The following is a 22808-nucleotide window of genomic DNA, read 5'->3' on the forward strand; positions in this document are numbered from 1 at the left end:
GCTGCTCCTCTGTCTGGACGCCAGTCTTCTAATGAAGTATAGTCGGCTCTGTCCTCTCTTGCACAGACCATCAGTATTGGCAGTCCAGACCAATTTATCATCCAGCTGCACTCCCAGGTATTTATAGGTCTGCACCCTCTGCACAGTCACCTCTGATGATCAGGGGGTCCATGAGGCGCCTGGTCCTCCTAAAATCCACCACCAGCTCCTTGGTTTTGCTGGTGTTCAGGTGTAGGTGGTTTGAGTCGTACCATTTAACAAAGTCCTTGATTAGGTTCCTATACTCCTCCTCCTGCCCACTCCTGATGCAGCCCACGATAGCAGTGTCTTAATAAGAACCGGAACAAATCCACAAGCCAGCCCACCACAGGGTGCCCACACACACACACACACACAAAGCACACACTTGGGACAGTTTCTGATCACCAACGCACCTAACCTGAATGTCTTTGGACTGTGGGTGGAAACCCACGCAGACATGGGGAGAACATGCAAACTCCATGCAGGGAGGACCCTGAAAGTGAACCTGGGTCTCCTAACTGTGAGGTAGCAGCGCTACCCACTGCGCCACCATGCCGCCCAAATGAAGAAACAGAATCCCCATAGTCCAAAATCCCTAGAGAGATACAAAACACTAAATTGAAAATAAAACCGATTTACACCAATCTGTGTAATGGATGAGTGGGCGGGGCTTTAAAGCCACGTGACAAACGCTACACGCGGTTATTGTGCTCCCAGGCCTCCCGTTACCGGCTGTCAGAAGTGTTCCCAACGGCCACTCTCATGCTGTTTCTCGTCAATTTTTAGACCTTTTGTGAATATATGGATTATGATGAAGAAGAACGAGGTGTGGAGCAGCCATTATTTGCACATTTCTTTACTTTAACTGCTTGGATTCAACAAGTTAAAAGTGAAAAGGCGAAAAAGAAGAAGCCACAGAGACCTGACGCCATCTCAACTACAGCAGACACGGGTTCTTTTTTAGCATCTGGATTTATTGATTATGCCCTCTGCCACCCACAAGATTCAAAATTCTGAAGAGATTAAAATAAAAATTGACCCACTGACTGAAAGAAAGCATCTTGTAAAGATTGAGGAGACTCAAAAGTCGGCTTCTGTTAAGATGGTGTACCCGTAGTAAAAGATGGCATCTTTCAACAACTGACAGCTGCTGGACACGTTGTTGTTTTCGACCGGCACGTTACAGCTCCCCATCCAGTCGTCGAAGAAGACGTCCTTGTCAAAGACATCAAACTCCAGCTTGTAGCCAGAAATCACCTTACCAAAGTCGAAGCTGATGTTCCAGATGGGGTTGTCATCCTCTGACACGGGTGGTGTCGTTTTGGTAGTGGAGCCGTATGACACTCGGACATAAGCGTCCGTCGCTCCGGTTGGGTCACCGCGCAACCCGTTGGCTTTCCTCACATGGACCTGCAGGAATTTGCCTTCATTGCTGCTGCATCCGTCTGGCTGGATCAGAAGGTGGACCACCAGGAGGAGAAGAAAGCGCCACCAGGGTTGAGAAGATGCCATGGTACTAGGAAAGGGACACAAAGGAATAAAGCACTGTGAGGACACGAGGTAGAAAAAGCAACTAACTGTACGCATTCCATCGAAAACCAAAGGCTTGATTGGTCCCGATAATTAGAAATTAGTGTTGGGAATGAAACAATAAGTTTGGTATTTTTAGAATCAAAGTTCTTTCATCGCCATCATGGTACACTTTATATTAAGTTACCACATGAACTGGTGTCCTAAAGTGAGGCATTATTTTTGCAAATTTTAAATAATGATCAGTCCGCTCTTGTGTTTGAGAATGGAAGTGAGTGGCCTGGAGTCGCTACGTGAAAACAGAAGCCTTCAAACTTAACGAATACTGTACATCGAGTTTTCAAGAGTTATCAACTACTGAGCCGGGATCTTGGAATTTCCAGATCCAACGAGTCCATTTCTGCAGTTCAGTTTGTTTACATGAAGATGTCATTGAGAGAGTTCGTCATTTTCTGCGTTGTCTTTTGACGCCATTTTGTTTGGACAATGGGCACCGTTATTTTGTGGATTTCACGTTTTTACGGTAACATCCCGCAGCCAGTGAAGTGCGGTGAGGTTCATGGCTGGAGTCAGATTTACAAATACATGAACTTAAAAAGGGTCTCTTATTGACTATTCAGTTGGCACATTGACTACTGGTTATGTTTCATATCTCATCAGCATTCTTTACACACATAGACAGGTAAGGCGCATATTTGGCTAAGAAAGAACGTTACGTTTAGAGCGGCGAGAGAGAGAGAGCGGAGAGAGCGCATTTGCTGCTCACCCTCCACGTGTTCTAAATTTGCCGCTTCAATTCCACAATTCATACTCATTCAGTACAAATAAAAGTATAGAGTGGTGTGGAAAAAAAACGGATTTCAATATTGGCCTTAATTGAAATATTTAGTTGTTTTTAAAAGCTTTTAATTCTGATGCTTTGATCAATTTTAATACAGACTGTTCAACATAAAAGAGAGAGAAACAAAAGAATATTTTATTTAAGGTCAAAATTGAGTTTTTAAATATTTTTAAATATTAGATTGTTTCTTTTTCTTAGTCAGAGCACATTTCTTATAAAATGAAAACCGTTTATGGCTTTACCTTTATTTGTAACCTAGCAAAATACCCGTGCTTCGCAGCGGAGAAGTAGTGTGTTAAAGAAGTAATGAAAAAGAAAAGGAAACATTTTGAAAATAACGGAACATGATTGTCAATGTAGTTGTTTTGTCACTGTTATGAGTGATAAGTGTTGCTGTCATCTATACTAATAAAAGGCAAAGCCCTCACTCACTGACTCACTCACTCATCACTAATTCTCCAACTTCCCGTGTAGGTAGAAGGCTGACATTTGGCAGGCTTATTCCTTACAGCTTACTTACAAAAGTTGGGCAGGTTTCATTTCGAAATTCTACGCATAAGGGTCATAACTGGAAGCTATTTTTCCCTATATAATGTAATGGAGTCTTGAGTTGGAGATGGCCGGGGGGAGTTAGTGTGACATCATCCGCCTCCTACGTAAGTACGTAGAGAACAAGGAAGAACTCCAAACAGCGATGAGCACAAAACGCCATTTCACAATTGAGAAGGCAGAAAAACATTATGAAGCAAATGATGCATACAAGCATATTCATAAGTACAGCTACTGCGGAAACAAAGCATGGCGTGAACCGTAAGTTTATATTAAATTAAGTTCATAGACAGGCTGCCACTAGCGTTTCATCAGCGGCAATCCAATACAAACACTGCCAGTAAATGTTCACGGGTGAAGGACTGTGCTTATGCAGAGGAAGATGAGATGGTCAGGGTGGTGTTTGGCACAAACTCATTGAAACTGCGAGAGAAACTTTTAAGTGCCGGGTCTTAGCTGACATTACGAGATGGCACCAGCACAGCTGGGAACCTTCGATGCAAGAACACCAAGCGGCTCACGTGAACTGACGCAGTGCACAGACAAAAGCAACAGTTCCAAAGAGCGCTGAACAAAAACCGAATTACACAATTGAAAAGGCAGCAAAAAATATGAAGCGTCTTATACATACAATCATATTCATAAGTGCAGCTACTGCGGAAACAAAGCACACGGTGGAAAAAGTGAATGTCCTGCTAAAGGAAGACAGTGTAAAAAAAAAAAAACGTGCATGCAGTTTGTCACGTCACAGATAAAAAGGAAGACGAGCTGTTTATTGATGCAGTAAGGAACTAATCGATGAATGAAACCTCTTATCTTTACAACGATTGACAAACACGGAATGTAACTTGAACACATCCTACAAATACGAGCCTGATTGAAAGAAATAATGATAATCAAATCCTTGATGACAGCAACACTCAGTAACACTCACAAAACAATTACTGTATATTGACAATCATGTTACGTTATTTTTAAAATGTTCCCTTTTCTTTTTCATAACTTCTACTTCTCCACTGCGATACGGGTATATATATATAAATGTATATATATACCCCGATCTACAATACATACTTTAGCATAGACAAGCTACACGCTGTGGTGCAATTGTAGAGTCTTCGTCTCTAATGCCGAAATTCGAGGTTCGATTCCCGAGAGGGATGTACTGAGTATGTACGCCCGCTACCCAATTCATTTTACCTTCGCATCTCCTTGGTTTGGGACGTATGAAAAAATATTCAGTTAACGCAGAATCATGTTACGTTATTTTTAAAATGTTTCCCTTTATTAGCACAAGCACAGCTGAGAAGCTTCGATGCATGTACTCCATAACGCGTTAAAAATAGCGCATTTAATCACACTTTCAATTCCAAGCAAGCGGGAACTTTTGTCAATGCATGATTTCCTGGTACATCCATTACACTGATGCACACATCACAGCTACAAAAATGTTAGAGTCGGAATAAAGCGCGTTCCTACGACTGATCATTTCGACTACCCGAAGCCTTGATAAAAGCCTGGTTTTGTGCACACTGAAAAGCAAGCAAAATTAGATGCATTACAGAAAGCGGACTTTGTGGCTCTTACTGGGGATCATTGGACTTCCGTGACCGTTAGTAATTCTAAATACATCTGATTACAAAATGTTCAATGATCACACTGTTTTAGCCTAATGTACAAAATAATTTTGGCTAATGTTACTCAGAGTTTAAAGAGTAAGCTGGTCAAATTACCTTTTATGTTTCTGACTTATTTTTTTAAGAAGAAAAACTGCACTTTATGGTGAAATTTTGGTTATTATTATTTAAAGACAATACTATTCTGAAAATGTACTTAAAGTACTTAAACTACCACTTTATTTTTAAGTCTGCCCAATTTTAACCAGGGATGATATTTTTGTTTCTGTTTTGAATTCAAATACAGTTTAAAGGCTTTTTTTCAGAAATTAAAACAGCTTCAGTTTACAATATTCATGTCCATGTCTATTATTTGATTCTGTAAGCCCACTAAAACCGTTTTAAATAAAAAAAAACATTTGCGATTTGGGGCAAATTTCGTGTCGATTACATACGATTAATCAAGATTAATTCTTACACAGCCTCTAATTAATTGGATTAATTTTTTTAATCGAGTCCCACCCCTAATATATATATGTAGATTTGTATATATATATGTGTATAGATGTATATATATATATATTTATATATATATATATGTTTATATATGTGTCTGTGTGTGTATATATATATACATTAACAATCATCTTATGTTATTTTTAAAATGTTTGCTTTTCTTTTTCATAACTTCTTTAACACACTACTTCTCCGCTGCAAATCGCGGGTATTTTGCTAGTATATATATATATATATATATATAAACTGCTCAAAAATTAAAGGAACACTTTGAAAACACATCAGATCTCAATGGGAAAAAGAAATCCTCCTGGATATCTATACTGATATAGACTGGGTAATGTGTTAGGAGCGAAAGGATGCCACATCGTTTGATGGAAATGAAAATGATCAACCTACAGAGCCCTGAATTCAAAGACGCCCCAAAAATAAGAATGAAAAAATTATCTGGCAGGCTAGTCCATTTTGCCCAAATTTAATTGCAGCAACTCCAAATTGTACGCAGCACTTTGTATGGCCCCTGTGTTCTTGTATACATGCCTGACAACATCGGTGCATGCTTCTAATGAGACGACAGATGGTGTTGTGGGAGATCTCCTCCCAGATCTGGACCATGGCATCACTGAGCTCCTGGACAGTCTGAGGTGCAACCTGGTGGCATTGGATGGACCAAAACATAATGTCCCAGAGGTGTTCTATTGGATTTAGGTCAGGAAAGTGTGGTGGCCAGTCAATGGTATCAATTCCTTCATCCTCCAGGAACTGCCTGCATACTCTCACCACATGAGGCCAGGAATTGTCGTGCACCAGGAGCCACTGTACCAGCGTAGGGTCTGACAATGGGTCCAAGGATTTCATCCTGATACCTAATGGCAGCCAAGGTGCCTTTGTCAAGCCTGTAGCGGTCTGTGTGACCCTCCATGGATATGCCTCCCCAGACAATCATTAACCCACCACCAAACTGCTCATGCTGAATGATGTTACAGGCAGCATAATGTTCTCCATGGCTTCTCCAGACCCTTTCACTTCTGTCACGTGCTCAGGGTGAACCTGCTCTCATCTGTAAAAGCACAGGGCACCAGTGGTGCATCTGCCAATTCTGGTATTCTATGGCGAATGCCAATCGAGCTGCATGCTGCTGGGCAGTGAGCTCAGGGCCCATTAGAGGACATGGGGCCCTTGGGTCACCCTCATGAAGTCTTTCTGGTTGTTTGGTCAAAGACATTCACACCAGTGGCCTGCTGGAGGTCATTTTGTAGGGCTCTGGCAGTGCTCATCCTGTTCCTCCTTGCCCAAAGGAGCAGATACTGGTCCTGCTGATGGGTTATGGACCTTCTATGGCCCTCTCCAGCTCTCCTAGAGTAACTGCTTGTCTCCTAGAATCTCCTCCATGCCATTGAAACTGTGCAGGGAGACACAGCAAACCTTCTGGCAATGACACGTATTGATGTGCCATCCTGGAGAAGTTGGACTACCTGTGCAACCTCTGTAGGGTCCAGGTATCGCCTCATGCTACCAGTAGTGACACTGACTGTAGCCAAATGCAAAACTAGTGAAGAAACAGTCAGAAAAGATGAGGAGGGGAAAATGTCAGTGGCCTCCACCTGTTAAACCATTCCTGTTTTGGGGGTCATCTCATTGTTGCCCCTCTAGTGCATCTGTTGTTAATTTCATTAACACCACAGCAGCTGAAACTGATTAACAACCCCCTCTGCTACTTAACGGACCAGATTAATATCCCATAAGTTTCATTGACTTTATGCTATACTCTGATTAAAAAGTGTTCCTTTAATTCTTTTGAGCAGTATATAAACATATATATATATATATATATATACATACACACACACATATTTAAACATATATACATACATACATACATATCTACATATATACACACACAGCTATTTCATATCAGTGCAATACGATGCTTGTTAAAACTGATAACTCCAGCTCTTATGTGCAAGTCTGCGTGGATATTATGAACTATCGTTTCTGTTCAAGTTCTATTTAAATTTTAAATAGAAGGAATTTTTATTTAGTCGACAGAATATTATTCCGGAATAAATCAACTCAAACCTTAAGTAACTTATAATATTTTGCTCTCCATAAAAATATATCCTGTCTAAATTATACAAGTTAGAAATAAAGTAAACGTTAAAAGAACAAACATTCAAATTTCTTTACTCTTATGTAATTTTATATAAAAAATAAACTTAGATTTTAAATATCCCAAAAGATTTTGCTCTCCATAAAAATATATCCTGTCAAAATTATACAAATTCAAATATGAACATGCTGTATAACAAAACCTGGAAATATAAATAAAATGTTTTCTTTTCAGCAATAACAAATCAAATCATTCAGTTGTCTTTGCTCAGATGTCATTTTAGAGCTGGACGCCTGGCATCTTTTTGGCCACAAGTTCGTTTCTGTTTGGTGTGAGGTTCTGTGTTGTGGAGATTCTCAGGATGGACTGCAGGTGCTCATCAGTGAGGCGACTCCTGTGTGCTGTTTTGTTAGTCTTTATCACGGAGAAGAGCTTCTCACACAGATATGTGCTACCAAACATGCACGAGGTTCGAGCCGCATGTAGACGGAGCTGAGCATTTGTGCGGGAATCGAGTGAATAGAATTGTACTTTGCCTTCAGTCTGCCATTACACTGCAGCTCAATCACCTCCATCTGAATGTGCACAGGTGCAGTTTCCACATCAACGGCAAATGGGTTGCGAAACAACTCAAAATTCTTTTTTTGTTCTTCAAAGCCACCAAAGCGCCGTGCGAACTCAGTGCTCAGTGCGCTCAGTTTATCAGCAAAGTGCGTATTTTGGGAACACCGTAGTGACGACTTGGTGCACTGGTGCATTTGTGTCTCCCATAAAAGCAGCTTCACTTGAAATCACTTTGTGATTGTGCACGGGTAAAAACGTCCGCTGAAGTGTCAGATTCTTATTTAATTCTTCTGCTTTCTGTATCTTCTGCATTGCATTCAGGTCTTTCAGGTTACCCTGATGTTTTGTGTCATAGTGCCGTCTTAGATTAAATTCTGTAATTACAGCCACATTAGCTCCACAAATGAGACACACGGGTTCAGTAAACATATACTCAGCCTCCCATCGGTTTTTAAAGGCTCTATTTTCAGAATCAACTTTTCTCTTCAGCATCGTGTGAGCTAGCTTCGCAATAACTTGCAGCATCATAAGGTAGACTTGATTAACACGGTAACTGTTCGGCAAGGCAGCTGAAGCGCTGCATTATGGGATCTGTAGTTTATTGTGTTACCAGCTTCATATACCGGGCTTTAATAACAATAATACAGTATATAAAATGATCTTGCGGGCGGATATAATTACGCGCCGGGCGGATGTGGCCCTTGACCCTTGAGTTTGACACAAATGGACTAAATAGAACTTGAAAAGAAATATTTTTTCGAATGTGATCGCTCAATTCAGATCGAGTTGACGCGCACTACAGTACATCGAGCCAGCGTGCTATTGTGGTTTTGCCTGCGTGCCTCAATAAGTCATCCTCCCCTCGCTCTTACTTTTTTACCGTTCATCTAATGATTACACTGAGTATGGCTTTACCAAAACAATCATTGATGGAGAATAAAGTATCCATTATTCATGAAGCTTCAATTAGTGATCTGTTTTTCTGCGTTAAACGCATATTTTTTCATACGTCTCAAACCAAGGGGATTCCCCTTCTTGGGAATCGGACGTCGATGTTAGAGGTGAAGGCTCTACTATTGCGCGTGAGGTTTATCTATCTGAGCGTAGCAGTGTAATTCGGTTTTTGTTCAGCACTCTTTGGAACTGTTGCTTTTTGTCTGCGCACTGCGTCAGTTTACGTGAGCCAATAAATATGGTTTTATATGTCACTCGCTCGCTTCTAATTGTTTCGCTGCCTTCCTAATTATATAATGCATGTTTTCTTAAGCGCTTTTTGGAGCTCTTTCTGGTTTTCTACGTACTGCGTGATTACGTGGGAGGCGTGATGATGTCACGAAACTCCGCCCCGTCATTCCAGCTCAACTCCATTACAGTTAATGGAGAAAATTACCTTCCAGTTATGACCATTAGGCGTAGAATTTCTAAATGAAACCTGCCCAACTTTTGTAAGTAAGCTGTAAGGAATGAACCTGCCAAATTTCAGCCTTCTACCTACATGGGAAGTTGGAGAATTAGTGATGAGTGAGTCAGTCAGTGAGTGAGTGAGTGAGTGAGTGAGTGAGTGAGTCAGTCAGTCAGTCAGTCAGTGAGTCAGTCAGTCAGTCAGTCAGTGAGTCAGTCAGTGAGTCAGTGAGTGAGTGAGTGAGTCAGTCAGTCAGTCAGGAAGTCAGTCAGTCAGTGAAGTCAGTCAGTCAGTGAGTCAGTCAGTGAGTCAGTCAGTCAGTGAGTCAGTCAGTCAGTCAGTCAGTCAGTCAGTCAGTCAGTCAGTGAGTCAGTCAGTCAGTCAGTGAGTCAGTGAGTCAGTCAGTTACTGAGTCAGTCAGTCAGTCAGTCAGTCAGTCAGTCAGTCAGTGAGTCAGTCAGTCAGTCAGTCAGTCAGTCAGTCAGTCAGTGAGTCAGTCAGTCAGTCAGTCAGTGAGTCAGTCAGTGAGTCAGTGAGTCAGTCAGTCAGTGAGTCAGTCAGTCAGTCAGTCAGTCAGTCAGTCAGTGAGTCAGTCAGTCAGTGAGTCAGTCAGTCAGTCAGTCAGTCAGTGAGTCAGTCAGTCAGTCAGTCAGTTACTGAGGTCAGTCAGTCAGTCAGTCAGTCAGTGAGTCAGTCAGTCAGTCAGTCAGTCAGTCAGTGAGTCAGTCAGTCAGTCAGTCAGTCAGTGAGTCAGTCAGTCAGTCAGTCAGTGAGTCAGTCAGTCAGTGAGTCAGTCAGTCAGTCAGTCAGTCAGTCAGTCAGTCAGTCAGTCAGTGAGTCAGTCAGTCAGTGAGTCAGTCCAGTCAGTCCAGTGAGTCAGTGAGTCAGTGAGTGAGTCAGTCAGTGAGTCAGCCAGTCAGTCAGTCAGTGAGTCAGTGAGTCAGTCAGTCAGTCAGTCCAGTCAGTCAGTCAGTCAGTCAGTCAGTCAGTCAGTGAGTCAGTCAGTGAGTCAGTCTGTCAGTCAGTGAGTCAGTCAGTGAGAGCTTCGCCTTTTATTAGTATAGATGAAGTCCATGCACCTCCGTCTGCACAAAAATCTCCCTCACTTTCTTGTAAAAGTCCTCCTTATTTCCCTTTAGTTTTAAAAGTCTTAATCTTCCGTTTTGGCAGTCAATCGGAACAAAAATAAAAATAAACGGACCGCGGCAGTGCACTTGACTTTCTGATACTGGCTGACTTATTGGCTTCGCAGAGTAGAACAACGAGCACCCGTTGAGCTCACATGCGCCCCCTTCATTTTAGATATTAGCCAGACTGTGGAAAGTCAGTGTGTTTAACAAACGTCTCTGCAAGCCTTATACTGTATTGAAGACATAGAGAGAGACAGCTACGGGCACGCGCCAATCGCAGGCATCATCCCCGTCAGTGTGTGAGGAGAGCGCAGTCCGAGGGGAGGTGAGGCTCGTCGTTTCTCCCCTCTGTTTGAACAAGAAATGCGGCAATTAAGCGATTTTGACTACAAAAATGATCAAAGTTAATGGAATCACGCAGAAAACAAATTCATAGCACAGACCAGTGGACACATTTATTTTATATTTTATGTTATCATTAGGGTGGCACGGTGGCGCAGTGGTAGCGCTGCTGCCTCGCAGTTAGGAGACCCGGGTTTGCTTCCCGGGTCCTCCCTGCGTGGAGTTTGCATGTTGGGTTTCCGTCCAGAGACATGTAGGTTAGGTGTACTGGCGTGTCCCTAATGTGTGTGTGTGCCCTGCGGTGGGCTGGCGCTTTGCCCGGGGTTTGTTTCCTGTCTTGCACCCTGTGTTGGCTGGGACTGGATATAGCGGGTTGGATAATGGATGGATGGCTGTTATTATTATTATTATTTTTTTACTTTTCATGTAAAACTTGCCTCCCCTGACCGCACGTCCCTGGCTGTAAGGCACTATGTAACTAAGACTGCTAATTACATTTCTTCACTTTATGTTGTGTTACACCTTACAGAGTGTTTTGTTCTTTATTTTTTATAACAAGACACTTTACAAAAATAAATATGCAATAAATAAATAAACCGATTATAACTTCCTAAAGAACAAGGCACTATATAAAATGCCTGATATTGTTTCCTTTGTGAACTGTATTGGGGCAGTGCTTGTTATTGTAAAGCACTTCATAAAATGTATTTAAACATTTTTTTTATTTTATGTAATCTGAAATACTTTGTTATGAAACTTTCTGTAAGGCACTATATAACTAGAGTTGATCAGAAAGTTGTCTTTATGTCATATAGCGTCTTTACAAATTAAAATATGTAACATATCCATCCAGTCTCCAACCCACTATATCCTAACTGCAGGTTCACGGGGGTCTGCTGGAGCCAATCCCAGCCAGGAAACAAACCCCAGGCAGGGCGCCAACCCACTGCAGGGCACACACACCCACACCGGGGACAATTTCAGATTGCCAATGCACCTGACTTGCATGTCTTTGGACTGTGGGAGGAAACCCACGCAGACACGGGGAGAACATGCAGACTCCACGCAGGGAGGACGTTGGAAGCAAACCCGGGTCTCCTAACTGCGAGGCAGTAGTGCTACCCACTGCGCCACCCTATGTAACATATACAAACGCCAATTATATCTTTCTAAACCACAAGGCGCTATATAAATTGACTGATAGTGCTTCCTTTCTGAAATATATTGGGAGAGTGCTTGTTAGGCAAGGCGCTATATAATATGTGATTGGCTTTTCTTTTGATTTCTACCTCATTCTGATAGTTGCTGTAAGGCACTATATAACTGTAAGATTAGTTGTCTTTATATTATAAAGCACCTTTCACAGCAGTTATTAGCGCAGAGAAACTTTACAAATATATAAATATGTTGCATCGATAAGTCAAACATAAAGCTCAAGGCGCTATATCAATTAACTCCTATTGTTTCTATTGTGAACCGTATTGGACAGTACCTGTGCAAGGCGCTATATAAAGTGTAATTGATTGTTTTTCTTTATCATTTTCTAAAATGCCTCACTGTGACACCTGCTGTAAAGCTATATAACTAAGACTGATCATAAGTTGCCTTTACGTCGTATTGCATCTGTCACAGTGATTTTAATCACACAATGCTTTACAAATGTAAATACAGGATGTCACATATAAATAATCCAAATACAGCTTTTTAAAGCACAAGGCGCCATATACGTTGGCTGATGTTGTTTCCTTTGTGAATTATATCAGGACAGTGCTTTTTGTGCAAGGCGCTATATAAAGTGAAATTGATTATTTGTTTTACTTTCCTACTTTCCTGTCCGGGGTTTGTTCCTGCCTTGCGCTCTGTGCTGGCTGGGATTGGCTCCAGCAGACCCCCATGACCCTCTGTTAGGATATAGCGGGTTGGGTAATAACTGACTGACTGATTAGCTCAATGTGAGGCGCTATATAAAAGGCACTATATAAATGTTGGACTGATTACTTTTGGTCTTTATGTTTGTATATCGACTTTCACGGAGGTTCTTATCAAGTAGTGCTGTTCAATGAACTGATCCTTTTCTGAAGTTATTTATTTCTTTACAGGGTCACAGAGTGCCAGTGCACAACCTGGCAGCACTGGGCATAACCCTGAATGGCACATTGGTCTGTTGTTTGGGTTCACCCAGATAACCGCCCACCCACACTCTTTCAGACTCACCAGTTCAGAGTCACAGTTCCCAGTAAGGTTGATGTTTTGGACTGTGGGAGGCAAACACTGACAGAAACAGCAAAATCCATAAAGCGGCCCCCCGAGTCACAGGAGCTTTGAGTCCGCACCCCTAACCTTGGGGTCACCCAGTCTATCAATTCTTATTTAATTTGATCTCATTTTTTTCCCACTTTTTGTAAAGCTCACTCTAACATAACGCAAAGTGCCTACAGGGGGGTAACAAGGCCATCGATTAATGCCACTGACAGCCCCCAAAGCTGATGGCCAATGCCCACTTTGGTCACTGAGCCCCCCCTTAACTTAAACCTCCATTATGATTTAATGAGGTGCTAACAGGACTCACCTGGTCACTCGTGTGTCTCAGCCTCAGGTAGAATGTCCAATGCCAGCCACTTGCCACACAGACCTTTCAAGTGAGTGTTTGTGCATTTGTCAATCAGTGACACCAGAGCTGGCACATGCCAAGTGGGTACACAAATAAAAAAAGAAATGGAGACAGGTGGGCGGCCATGACCAGAGGAGCACTGTGGCTCAGTGTGCCAGGAGATTGAACAGCAAGAGCAACCAGGATTGAGCAGCATGGCACAGAGGGAACATGTGACACACTGGCAGAAGGGGGTCAGGCAGGTCCTTGGGTGCAATGCAGGTGCCATATCTGACTCCCACTCAAAGCCCCCCAGTTTAGGAGACATAAAGGAGAAACCTAGAGGGCATTGCCTCTATTTCCTTTATTTATCTTTTATTTGTTTACCCATTTGGCATGTGTTTATTTCACAGAGCAGTGATGCCAACTTCGCTGTCACTGACTGACAAACACACAAACGCCCACTTAGAAGGGCAGGCGGAGCACCTGGGGCAATAAGTGACCACCGTCAGACATTCTGCATAAGGCTGAGACACAAGTGGACCATCTTCAACGACCAGGTGAGTCCTTTAAGCACCAATGGCACTGTGAATTACGATGGACTGAGTGACCAAAGTGGGCATTGGCCATCAGCTGTGGGGTTTGTCACTGGTAAGGACAGAACTGCAGACATTTTAAGTTTCTGCCACAGCCAAAGGCGCCCACTTTACTGTAAACGGTGACTCTAAATTGGTCAGTCAGAATGGGTGTGGGTGGGGATCTGGGTGACCCCACCAATGGCCCAGTCTGCCATGCCATTCAGGGCTGGCTCCTGTTTTATGCCTAGGACTGCCAGGGTATGTTTGGCCACACCGTGATTCTGGAATGGAATAAACCATTTAAGAAAATGGATGGGCAGAAGGGTAGTTGATTGATTGTCTACTTTGTAAAGCACTGTGTGATAGTGACTAGTGAAAGGCGCTATACTACATAAAGAGTTAGGGCTGAGTCACATCGTATTGAACTGAACTGTTTAACAGCACAGATAGATTGCAGAAGTAAAACTAAGACAATATGTTTGAGGATCATAAGTGGACAATTATGAATCAGATTATGAATCAAATGAAGGAGGACCACGTGACTAATTTGTGAATAATAATTCAGTTTTGTAATTCAATGAACAAGAAATGTACGACTCATTCACGAGTAAAGATTCAACTCACAAATCAAATGAACGAGAATCTTGTGGCTCATTCTCAGGTAATGATTCAGTTCACAAATTGGGGATCATGAGACTCATTTGTAAATAATAAATCATTTTGCAAATCAAGTGAAAGTGAAGCGTGTGATGCATTTGCAGGTAATAATTCAGTTTGCGAATGAAATGAATGAGGATCACGTGACCATTCTCAGCTAATGATTCCGTTCACAAATCAAGAATCTCGTGACTCATTCTCGGGTAATAATCCATTTTGCAAATCAAATTAACACAAAATGCGTGACTCATTCACAGGTAATGAATGACTCAGCTCACAAATCATACGAACAAAAATCTTGTGACTCATTCTCAGTTAATGATTCAGTTGGTGAATCAAATGAATGTTGATCAGGTGACTCATTTTTGGGTAATAACTCAGTTCGCAAATCAAGTGAATGAGAATGGTGCGACTCATTCGCAGATCATAATTGAGTTTGTAAATAAAGAAGAATTGCATGACTCCTTTGTGGGCAATGACTCAGCTCACAAACCGAATGAACGAGAATCGTGTGGCTCATTCTCAGGTAATGATTCAGTTCACAAACTGGGGATCATGAGACTCATTTGTAAATAATAAATCATTTTGCAAATCAAGGATATGTGAATCGTGGGACACATTCGCAGGTAATAATTCAGTTTGTGAATCAAATGAATGAGGATCTTGTGACCATCCTCAGGTAATAATTCTGTTCACAAATCAAGAATCTTGTGACTCATTCTCGGGTAATGATTCAGTTCGCACATCAAGTGAATGATAATCATGCGACTCATTCATAAGTATTCAGTTTGTGAATCAAATTAACAAGACCTGCGCAACTCATTTTCAGGTAATGATTTAGTTCACAAATCAAATGAAGAATCATCTGAGTCATTCTCGGATGATAATTCAATTCACAAATCAAATGAATGAGAATTATGCGAATAATTCTCAGATCAGACTTGACTTTGTCCTTCACGGGTAATGACTCAGCTCACACATCAAATGATTGAGAATCTGTGGCTCTTTCTTGAATTCAGTTTATGAATGAACTGAATAAAAATTGCGTGACTTGCTCATGGGAAACAGATCAGTTTACACATCAAATAAATGAGAATCTTGTGACTCATTCACAGGTAATAATCCAGTTTGCAAATCAAATTAACAGGAAATGCATGACTTGTTCACTGGTAATGGCTCAGGTCACAAATCATATGAACGGGAATCTTGTGACTCATTCTTAATTAATGATTCAGTTTGTGAATCAAATAAATGTCGATCATGTGACTCATTCTCAGGTAACGATTTGGTTCATAAATGAAGAATTGTGTGGCTCATTCTCGGTTAATAATTCAGTTTATGAATCAAATGAGCAAAAATTACGTGACTCATTCATGGGAAATGGATCAGCTGACACATCATATGAATAAGAATCTCTGGGTTTATTATCTGGGGATATCATCTTAATGCACTAAAATTGATGAAGATTATATGTATGTATGTATGTATATATATATATATATATGTATATGTGTATATGTATGTATATATGTATATTAAGTGCAAAATTCTTTTCTTTTTTTTTCTTTTTCCTCTTTTAAAGACTATATTGGTAACAGATATCTCTATCTTTTAACCTTAAAGCGCCACTGCATGGGGGCTTGATGTGCTTTGGACGTGCTCTGTCTCTGGGTATGTCAGAGGACTGGGACTGCATGAAGTGGGTTTTAGCCTCACCTGGGGAGGCAAAAAGGGAGGGTGGGGGTTAAGGGGGGAAGAGAAAGAGAGCAGGCTTGATCTATATCTAATCTATCATCTCAATCTTTATAATTATAACTATCAACGTAATAATAAGCTGCATGGCAACAACTCTTGGGGGAATAGGAAATTAAGACCTAAACTATTTCACTTCCAGTTAAGACTATAATATGACACCAAAAACTCAGAATCAGTGTCTCCATGATGGGACAGTTAACTTCGTAAGCTGGAATGTTAAAGGCCTGAATCACGAATTAAAGAGAAAGAAAGTACTTTCTCACCTAACAGGTCTAAATGCTAAAATAGTATTTTTACAGGAAACCCACTTACTAAGTAAGGATCAGTTCCGGCTGCAAAAGACTGGACTGGCCAAATGTTCCATTCTAGTTTTACAAAGAAAACTAGAGGGGTGGGAATTCTCATACATAGAACAGTACCATTTGTAGCATCAGATGTAGTATTGGATCCTGAAGGGAGATATGTGATGGTCATGGGAGACTTATCTAACTGTAAAATGATTTTGATAAATGTTTATGCACCTAATGTTGATGATAAGGAATTTATACAAAATTTATTTGCATCCATTCCCAATCTGAACACTCATAAACTTATAATGGCTGGGGACTTTAATTGTGTTCTAAATCCACTTTTAGATAAGACTTCCTCCACAGGGGGAACGGCAACTAACACCGCAAAGATAATTACAAAGTTTATAACTGATCACAACTTATCAGATCCCTGGAGGTTTTTAAACCCAAATTCAAGAACATATTCTTTCTACTCACCAGTACATCATTGCTACTCAAGGATTGATTACTTCTTTATAGATAATAACTTCTTGCCTAAGATTAAATCTTGTAAATACGATGCTATTGTTATTTCAGACCATGCTCCGATGATCTTGGAGCTGAAATTACTAAGCCCCATACACTCACCCGCAGATGGCGTCTCAATCCGCTTCTATTAGCTGACGAGAATTGTACTGAATTTATATCCAAACAAATTGAATTCTTTCTAGAGACAAATACATCCCCTGAGATCTCTGCAGGAATACTCTGGGAAACTCTTAAGGCCTTCTTAAGAGGACAGATTATCTCATATCTTTCCCACAGAAATAAATCCGAAGCGAAAGTAGCAGAGATAAAAGCGAAATTACTAAAATAGATGAAGAACATGCCAGACTACCAAGCGAGACTCTACATAAGAGGAGGCAGGCTCTACATTCAGAATTAAACCTCTTGACAACTAAAGAAACCGAACAACTAATTTACAAATCCAGACATCATTATTATGAACATGGAGAAAGCTAATAAGCTTTTAGCGCAACAAATTCACAAGCAAGAAGTCATAGCGCAATCTCGGTAATTACTAACACGAATGGAGATAAAATCATCGAACACAAAAATATAATGTACACTTTTAGAGACTACTATAAATCCCTATATACTACTGAGTTTAAAGAAGACAATATACAATCTAATGCATTTCTGGATAAATTACAGATACCACAAATTGGCGCTATTAGTGTGGAGGAGCTCGATAAACCTCTGTCATTATCAGAATTACTGGATGCTATAAAGTCACTCCAAGGTGGAAAAGCAGCAGGCCCTGATGGCTACCCTGCAGAGTTTTACAAGAAATTCTCCGCTCAGCTAGCTCCCTCCTATTAGCAACATTTACAGAAGCCAGAGATAACCAATCTCTTCCACAAACCTTTCGCCAAACACTAATCACTGTCTTTCCAAAACAAAATAAGGACTTATTACAATGTGCATCATACAGACCAATTTCACTTCTGAATAACGACGTTAAAATACTCTCTAAAATCATAGCTAGAAGGATGGAGAAAGTGCTCCCTCAGTAATATCACAAGACCAAACTGGATTTATTAGGGGCCGACACTTATCTTCAAATCTTGACGCCTGTTTAATGTAATATACTCACCAACTAAATCAAACACCCCAGAAATATTATTATCATTGGATGCAGAAAAAGCATTCGACATGATTGAATGGAAATACCTTTTACTATTTTGGAGAAGTTTGGGTTTGGCCGAACATTTGTGCATGGATTAAATTACAGTATACTAACCCAGAAGCTTCAGTTTGCATCAATAACATTTGCTCAGACTACTTTAAACTAGAGCGTGGCACAAGACAAGGATGCCCTTTGTCACCACTGCTGTTTGCAATTGCCATTGAACCACTGGCAATACATTGTCGAAATACTGATCAGATAAAGGGGATTAGCAGAGAAGGACTGGAACAGAAAATCTCATTATATGCAGATGACATGGTACTGTATATATCGGACCCAGAAAATTCTGTGCCTGCAGTCTTAGCAGCACTCACAGAATTTCAAAAGCTCTCTGGTCTCAGAATTAATCTGAATAAAAGTGTACTCTTTCCGGTGAATTCAAGCATATAATATTAGATTAGACACCCTTCCTTTTATCATTGCAGAACAGTTTAAATACCTCGGGGTAAACATCACAAGTAAACATAAAGCTCTTTATCAACAAAATTTCGTCGTCTGTATGGAAAAAATTAAACAAGACTTGCATAGATGGTCAACCCTTCATCTCACACTAGCTGGAAGAATTAACACTGTTAAGATGAATATTCTTCCTAAGCTCCTTTTTATTTCAAAACATACCAATATACATTAATAAATCGTTCTTTAAGCAATTAGATTCAACAATAACCTCATTTATTTGGAATTCTAAACATCCACGCATCAAAAGAGCGACCCTACAAAGACAAAAGGCAGAAGGCGGCATGGCTCTACCTAACTTCCAGTTTTATTACTGGGCGGCAAATATACAGTCGATAAGAACCTGGACACAAATAGAAGAACATACACAGGCATGGACCGCAATAGAAGTAAAATCCTGCAGTACTTCTTTGTATTCCTTGCTTTGTGCTCCAATAAACACACGTTATCGGCAATACACTAATAACCCAATTGTGCTCCACTCACTTAGAATCTGGAACCAATGTAGAAAGCATTTTAAGACGGAGAAGCTTCTTTCTGTGGCACCCTGCAAAAGAACCACCTCTTTCAACCCTCACAAACATATGCAGTTTTAATATCTGGAAAAATTTGGAATTAACTTGCTTAGAGATCTTTATATAGACAACGTCTTTGCATCCTATGAACAATTACATTCCAAATTTAACATTCCAGCTACAAATTTCTTTCACTATCTTCAAATCAGGAACTTTGTTAAACAGAACCTTCCAGATTTTCCTCATCTTGCACCCTCATCCACGCTGGAAAAATTATTGCTCAATTTCAAGGAGTTAGACTCCATCTCTACAATATATAAAATCCTTTTACAATCCCTTCCTTTCAAAGATCCAAGAGGACACTGGGAAAATGACCTCTCAATTAATATATCAGAAAAGGAGTGGAAAGTAGCAATGCAGAGAATTCACTCAAGCTCCATATGCGCAAAGCATACAATTATACAACTCAAAATTATATATCGAGCACATCTGTCTCGACTAAAACTCTCCAAAATGTTTCCAGGGCATGATCCAACCTGCGAACGTTGCAACCAAGCCCCAGCCTCACTAGGTCACATGTTCTGGGCCTGCTCCAAATTAACATTATTCTGGACAAAAATTTTTAATTACCTCTCAGACAGTCTTGGACTCACAATCCCTCCTAACCCATTAACAGCTGTGTTTGGGGTTCTTCCAGAGGGTCTTAAAGTGGAGAAAGACAAACAAATTGTGATTGCATTCACTACACTGTTGGCACGCAGACTTATTCTGATAAACTGGAAGAACCCAAACTCTCCTCTTTTAAGTCAGTGGGAAACTGATGTGTTATATTATTTAAAATTGGAAAAAATCAAATACTCAGTTAGAGGATCTGTGCAGACTTTTTTCAAAACATGGCAGGATCTAATCAGTAATATTTTGAAATGATTTTATAAAGCACAGAGAATTTGTTGATTTAGGTATTTTTAAAAGCCTTAAATTTTACACCGTTTGGCTTGCTCTCTCTCTCAAGGGTGGGGATCGATCTGTTCTTAGCATAATTCTTTTTTTTTTGTAAAAACTTGATTGCTATGTATTGATTGTAATAAAATTAATAAATAAAAAAAAAAAAAAAAAAAAAAGAATCTCGTGACTCATTCTCGGTTAATAATTCAGTTTGCAAATCAAGTGAATGAGAATCATGCAACTAATTCCCAGATAATAATTGAGTTTGTAAATGTAGAAGAATTGAATGACTCCTTTGATGGCAACGACTCACCTCACAAACCAAATGAATGCGAATCGTCTGGCTCATTCTCGGGTAATAATTTAGTTCACATATCAAATAAACAAGAATCTTGTGACTCATTCTTGACTAATGGTTCAGTTTAGAAATCAAATGAATGACAATTGTGCAACTCATTCATGGGTAATGATTCAGTTTGTGAATCAAAGTAACAAGGATCATGTGACTCATTCATGGGTAATGAATCGGTTCACAGATCAAGTGAATGAGAACCTTGTGACTAACTTGCAGATCATAATAGAGTTGGTAAATGAAGAAGAATTGCATGACTCCTTGGCGGGTAATGATTCAGCTCACACATCAAATGAATGAGAATCAGTAGCTCATTCTCGGGTAATAATTCAGTTTATAAATCAAATGAACAAAAATTGCGTGACTCGTTCATGGGTAACAAATAAGCTGAAATATCATATGAATAAAAATCTTGTGACTCATTCTCAGGTAATGATTCAGTTCCCAAATCAAGTGAATAAAAATAAGTGGCTCATTCTCGGGTAATAATTCAGCTTGGGAATCAAATGAACAAAAATTATGTGACTCCTTCATGGGTAATGACACAGCTCACAAATCATATGAAAGGGAATCTTGTGACTCATTCTTAGGTAATGATTGAGTTCATAAATTAAAAATCTTGTGACTCATTCTCAGGTAACGATTGAGTTCATAAATTAAGAATCTTGTGACTCATTCTCAGGTAATGATTGAATTCATAAATTAAGAATCTTGTGACTCATTCTCAGGTAATGATTGAGTTCATAAATTAAGAATCTTGTGACTCATTCTCGGGTAATGATTGAGTTCATAAATTAAGAATCTTGTGACTCATTCTCGGGTAATGATTGATTTCATAAATTAAGACTCTTGTGACTCATTCTCGGGTATTGATTGAGTTCATAAATTAAGAATCTTGTGACTCATTCTCAGGTAATATAATTCAGTTTGCAAATCAAGTGAATGCGAATCATGCGACTAACTCGCAGATCATAATTGAGTTGGTAAATGAAGACGAATCACATGACTCCTTCACGGGTAATGATTCAGCTCAAGTGAATGCGAATCAGTGGCTCATGCTTGCGTAAAAATTAAATTTATGAATCAACTGAATAAAATAGCGTGACTCGTTCATGGGTAACGGTTCCGCTAACACATCAAATGAATAACAATCATGTGACTCATTCTGTGATTAAGGGTGATTCACTGTAATGATCAGATTAAGACCAATTAACGCTTCTCTATCCCAGCATGCATTCCCATCCAAAGAGCACGTCACAAGTTCATCAGGGCTCATCTGGTATGAGACGTGAATTAACCCTTTGTTCTCTTGTTTCCTAATTGGCAGTTATAAGCCTGTGCTGACTCTTTAAATTAATAACCATGGAGTACCTTGCAGCTCAATGATAATCAGCCATTGATCACCAATTTGGCATTGATTAAAATGTTTTTATGTTTTATGCATTTAATTGATAACTGACCGTGTTAATTAATCCTCAGTTTGACATTTTTGCATAGATTGATTCTTTCTACCTCGTGTCTCCAGTGTCCACACAATGTATTCTCCTTTGTGTCCCTCGTCTAGTGCCATGTCACCTTCACAACCCTGGAGACGCTTTCTTCTCCTCCTGGTGGTCTACCATCTGATCCAGTTGGATGGGTTCCTCCTGTTGGATGGAAGCAATAGGCTGAAGGTGGTTGTGAGGGGAGCCAGGGGGCTGCACGGCGACGCGGCGGGTGAGACGGACGCTTACGTCAAAGTATCGTATGGCTTCACGACCAAAATGACGCCTTACATTGAGGAAAATGACAACCCGGAGTGGAACCACAACTTCGATTTCGAAGTCGTTCCCGGCTACAAGCTGGAGTTCAATGTCTATGACAAGGACATCTTTTTCGATGACTGGCTGGGTCGCTGCGTAGTGCCGATCAGTAATAATGGCACTGGGAGCTGTGATTTGGTGGGAGGGGGCACATTTTTCTACTGGTTCTCCATCTCATAACTGGCTGGCCTACAAACTCAGAAAGCCTTCCATGGAAGACCACCCCCAAATGAAATCTTTGAGAATTTGATGTCATTTCTTGGAGATTTTAGTCTCTTTAATGGCAAAGCATTGAATAAAACAAATTTAAATAAAAGAACCTGTGTCAATTTAGTTAAGGATGGCTGAGTAGGCGCCAGCATAGGGGGCACCACAACCACTCCTTTGGTATTTTCTGTCCCTCTTGGTTCTGGAGATGCGTGGCAAACCCCACACCGGCTTGTCAGTTTCATATGTGATGGTGAGGATGCCAGTCTCCAAAGGGAACCCCGCCCCCCTCTCATTTACAGTGGTGTGAA

At 40.4% G+C, this 22808-nt stretch overlaps 2 protein-coding genes across 7 annotated transcripts in view; one reads left to right on the top strand and one right to left on the bottom strand.

Moving 5' to 3' along the window:
• Positions 1–974: 974 nt before the first annotated feature.
• LOC120516980 (perforin-1-like) lies at positions 975–13321 on the bottom strand. The gene is made up of 2 exons (XM_039739024.1): positions 13191–13321; positions 975–1537 (listed from the first exon to the last, which is right to left on the bottom strand). The coding sequence occupies exon 2, from the start codon at positions 1531–1533 to the stop codon at positions 1102–1104; it is 432 nt and encodes a 143-aa protein (XP_039594958.1). The 5' UTR covers positions 1534–1537; positions 13191–13321; the 3' UTR covers positions 975–1101.
• A 305-nt stretch (positions 13322–13626) lies between these two features.
• The window catches only part of LOC120516988 (perforin-1-like), a 35090-nt gene continuing 25908 nt past the window's right edge, over positions 13627–22808 (top strand). Inside the window, exons 1-2 of one of the 6 annotated variants that reach the window (XR_005630957.1) lie at positions 13645–13771; positions 22053–22606. The gene's annotated coding sequence lies outside the window, so the exon portion shown is untranslated. Of the gene's footprint in view, positions 13772–22052; positions 22607–22808 lie in introns of those variants that run through there. The other 5 variants (XR_005630959.1, XR_005630961.1, XR_005630960.1 and 2 more) reach the window with 5 other exon arrangements.

The sequence above is a fragment of the Polypterus senegalus genome, chromosome 1, assembly GCF_016835505.1.
Source record: "Polypterus senegalus isolate Bchr_013 chromosome 1, ASM1683550v1, whole genome shotgun sequence".
Classification (NCBI taxonomy): Eukaryota; Metazoa; Chordata; class Cladistia; order Polypteriformes; family Polypteridae; genus Polypterus; species Polypterus senegalus.

What these genes read in the sequence shown, in the direction of transcription:
- LOC120516980 (XM_039739024.1), bottom strand. Translation starts at nt 1,533, where the DNA reads ATGGCATCTTCTCAACCCTGGTGGCGCTTTCTTCTCCTCCTGGTGGTC.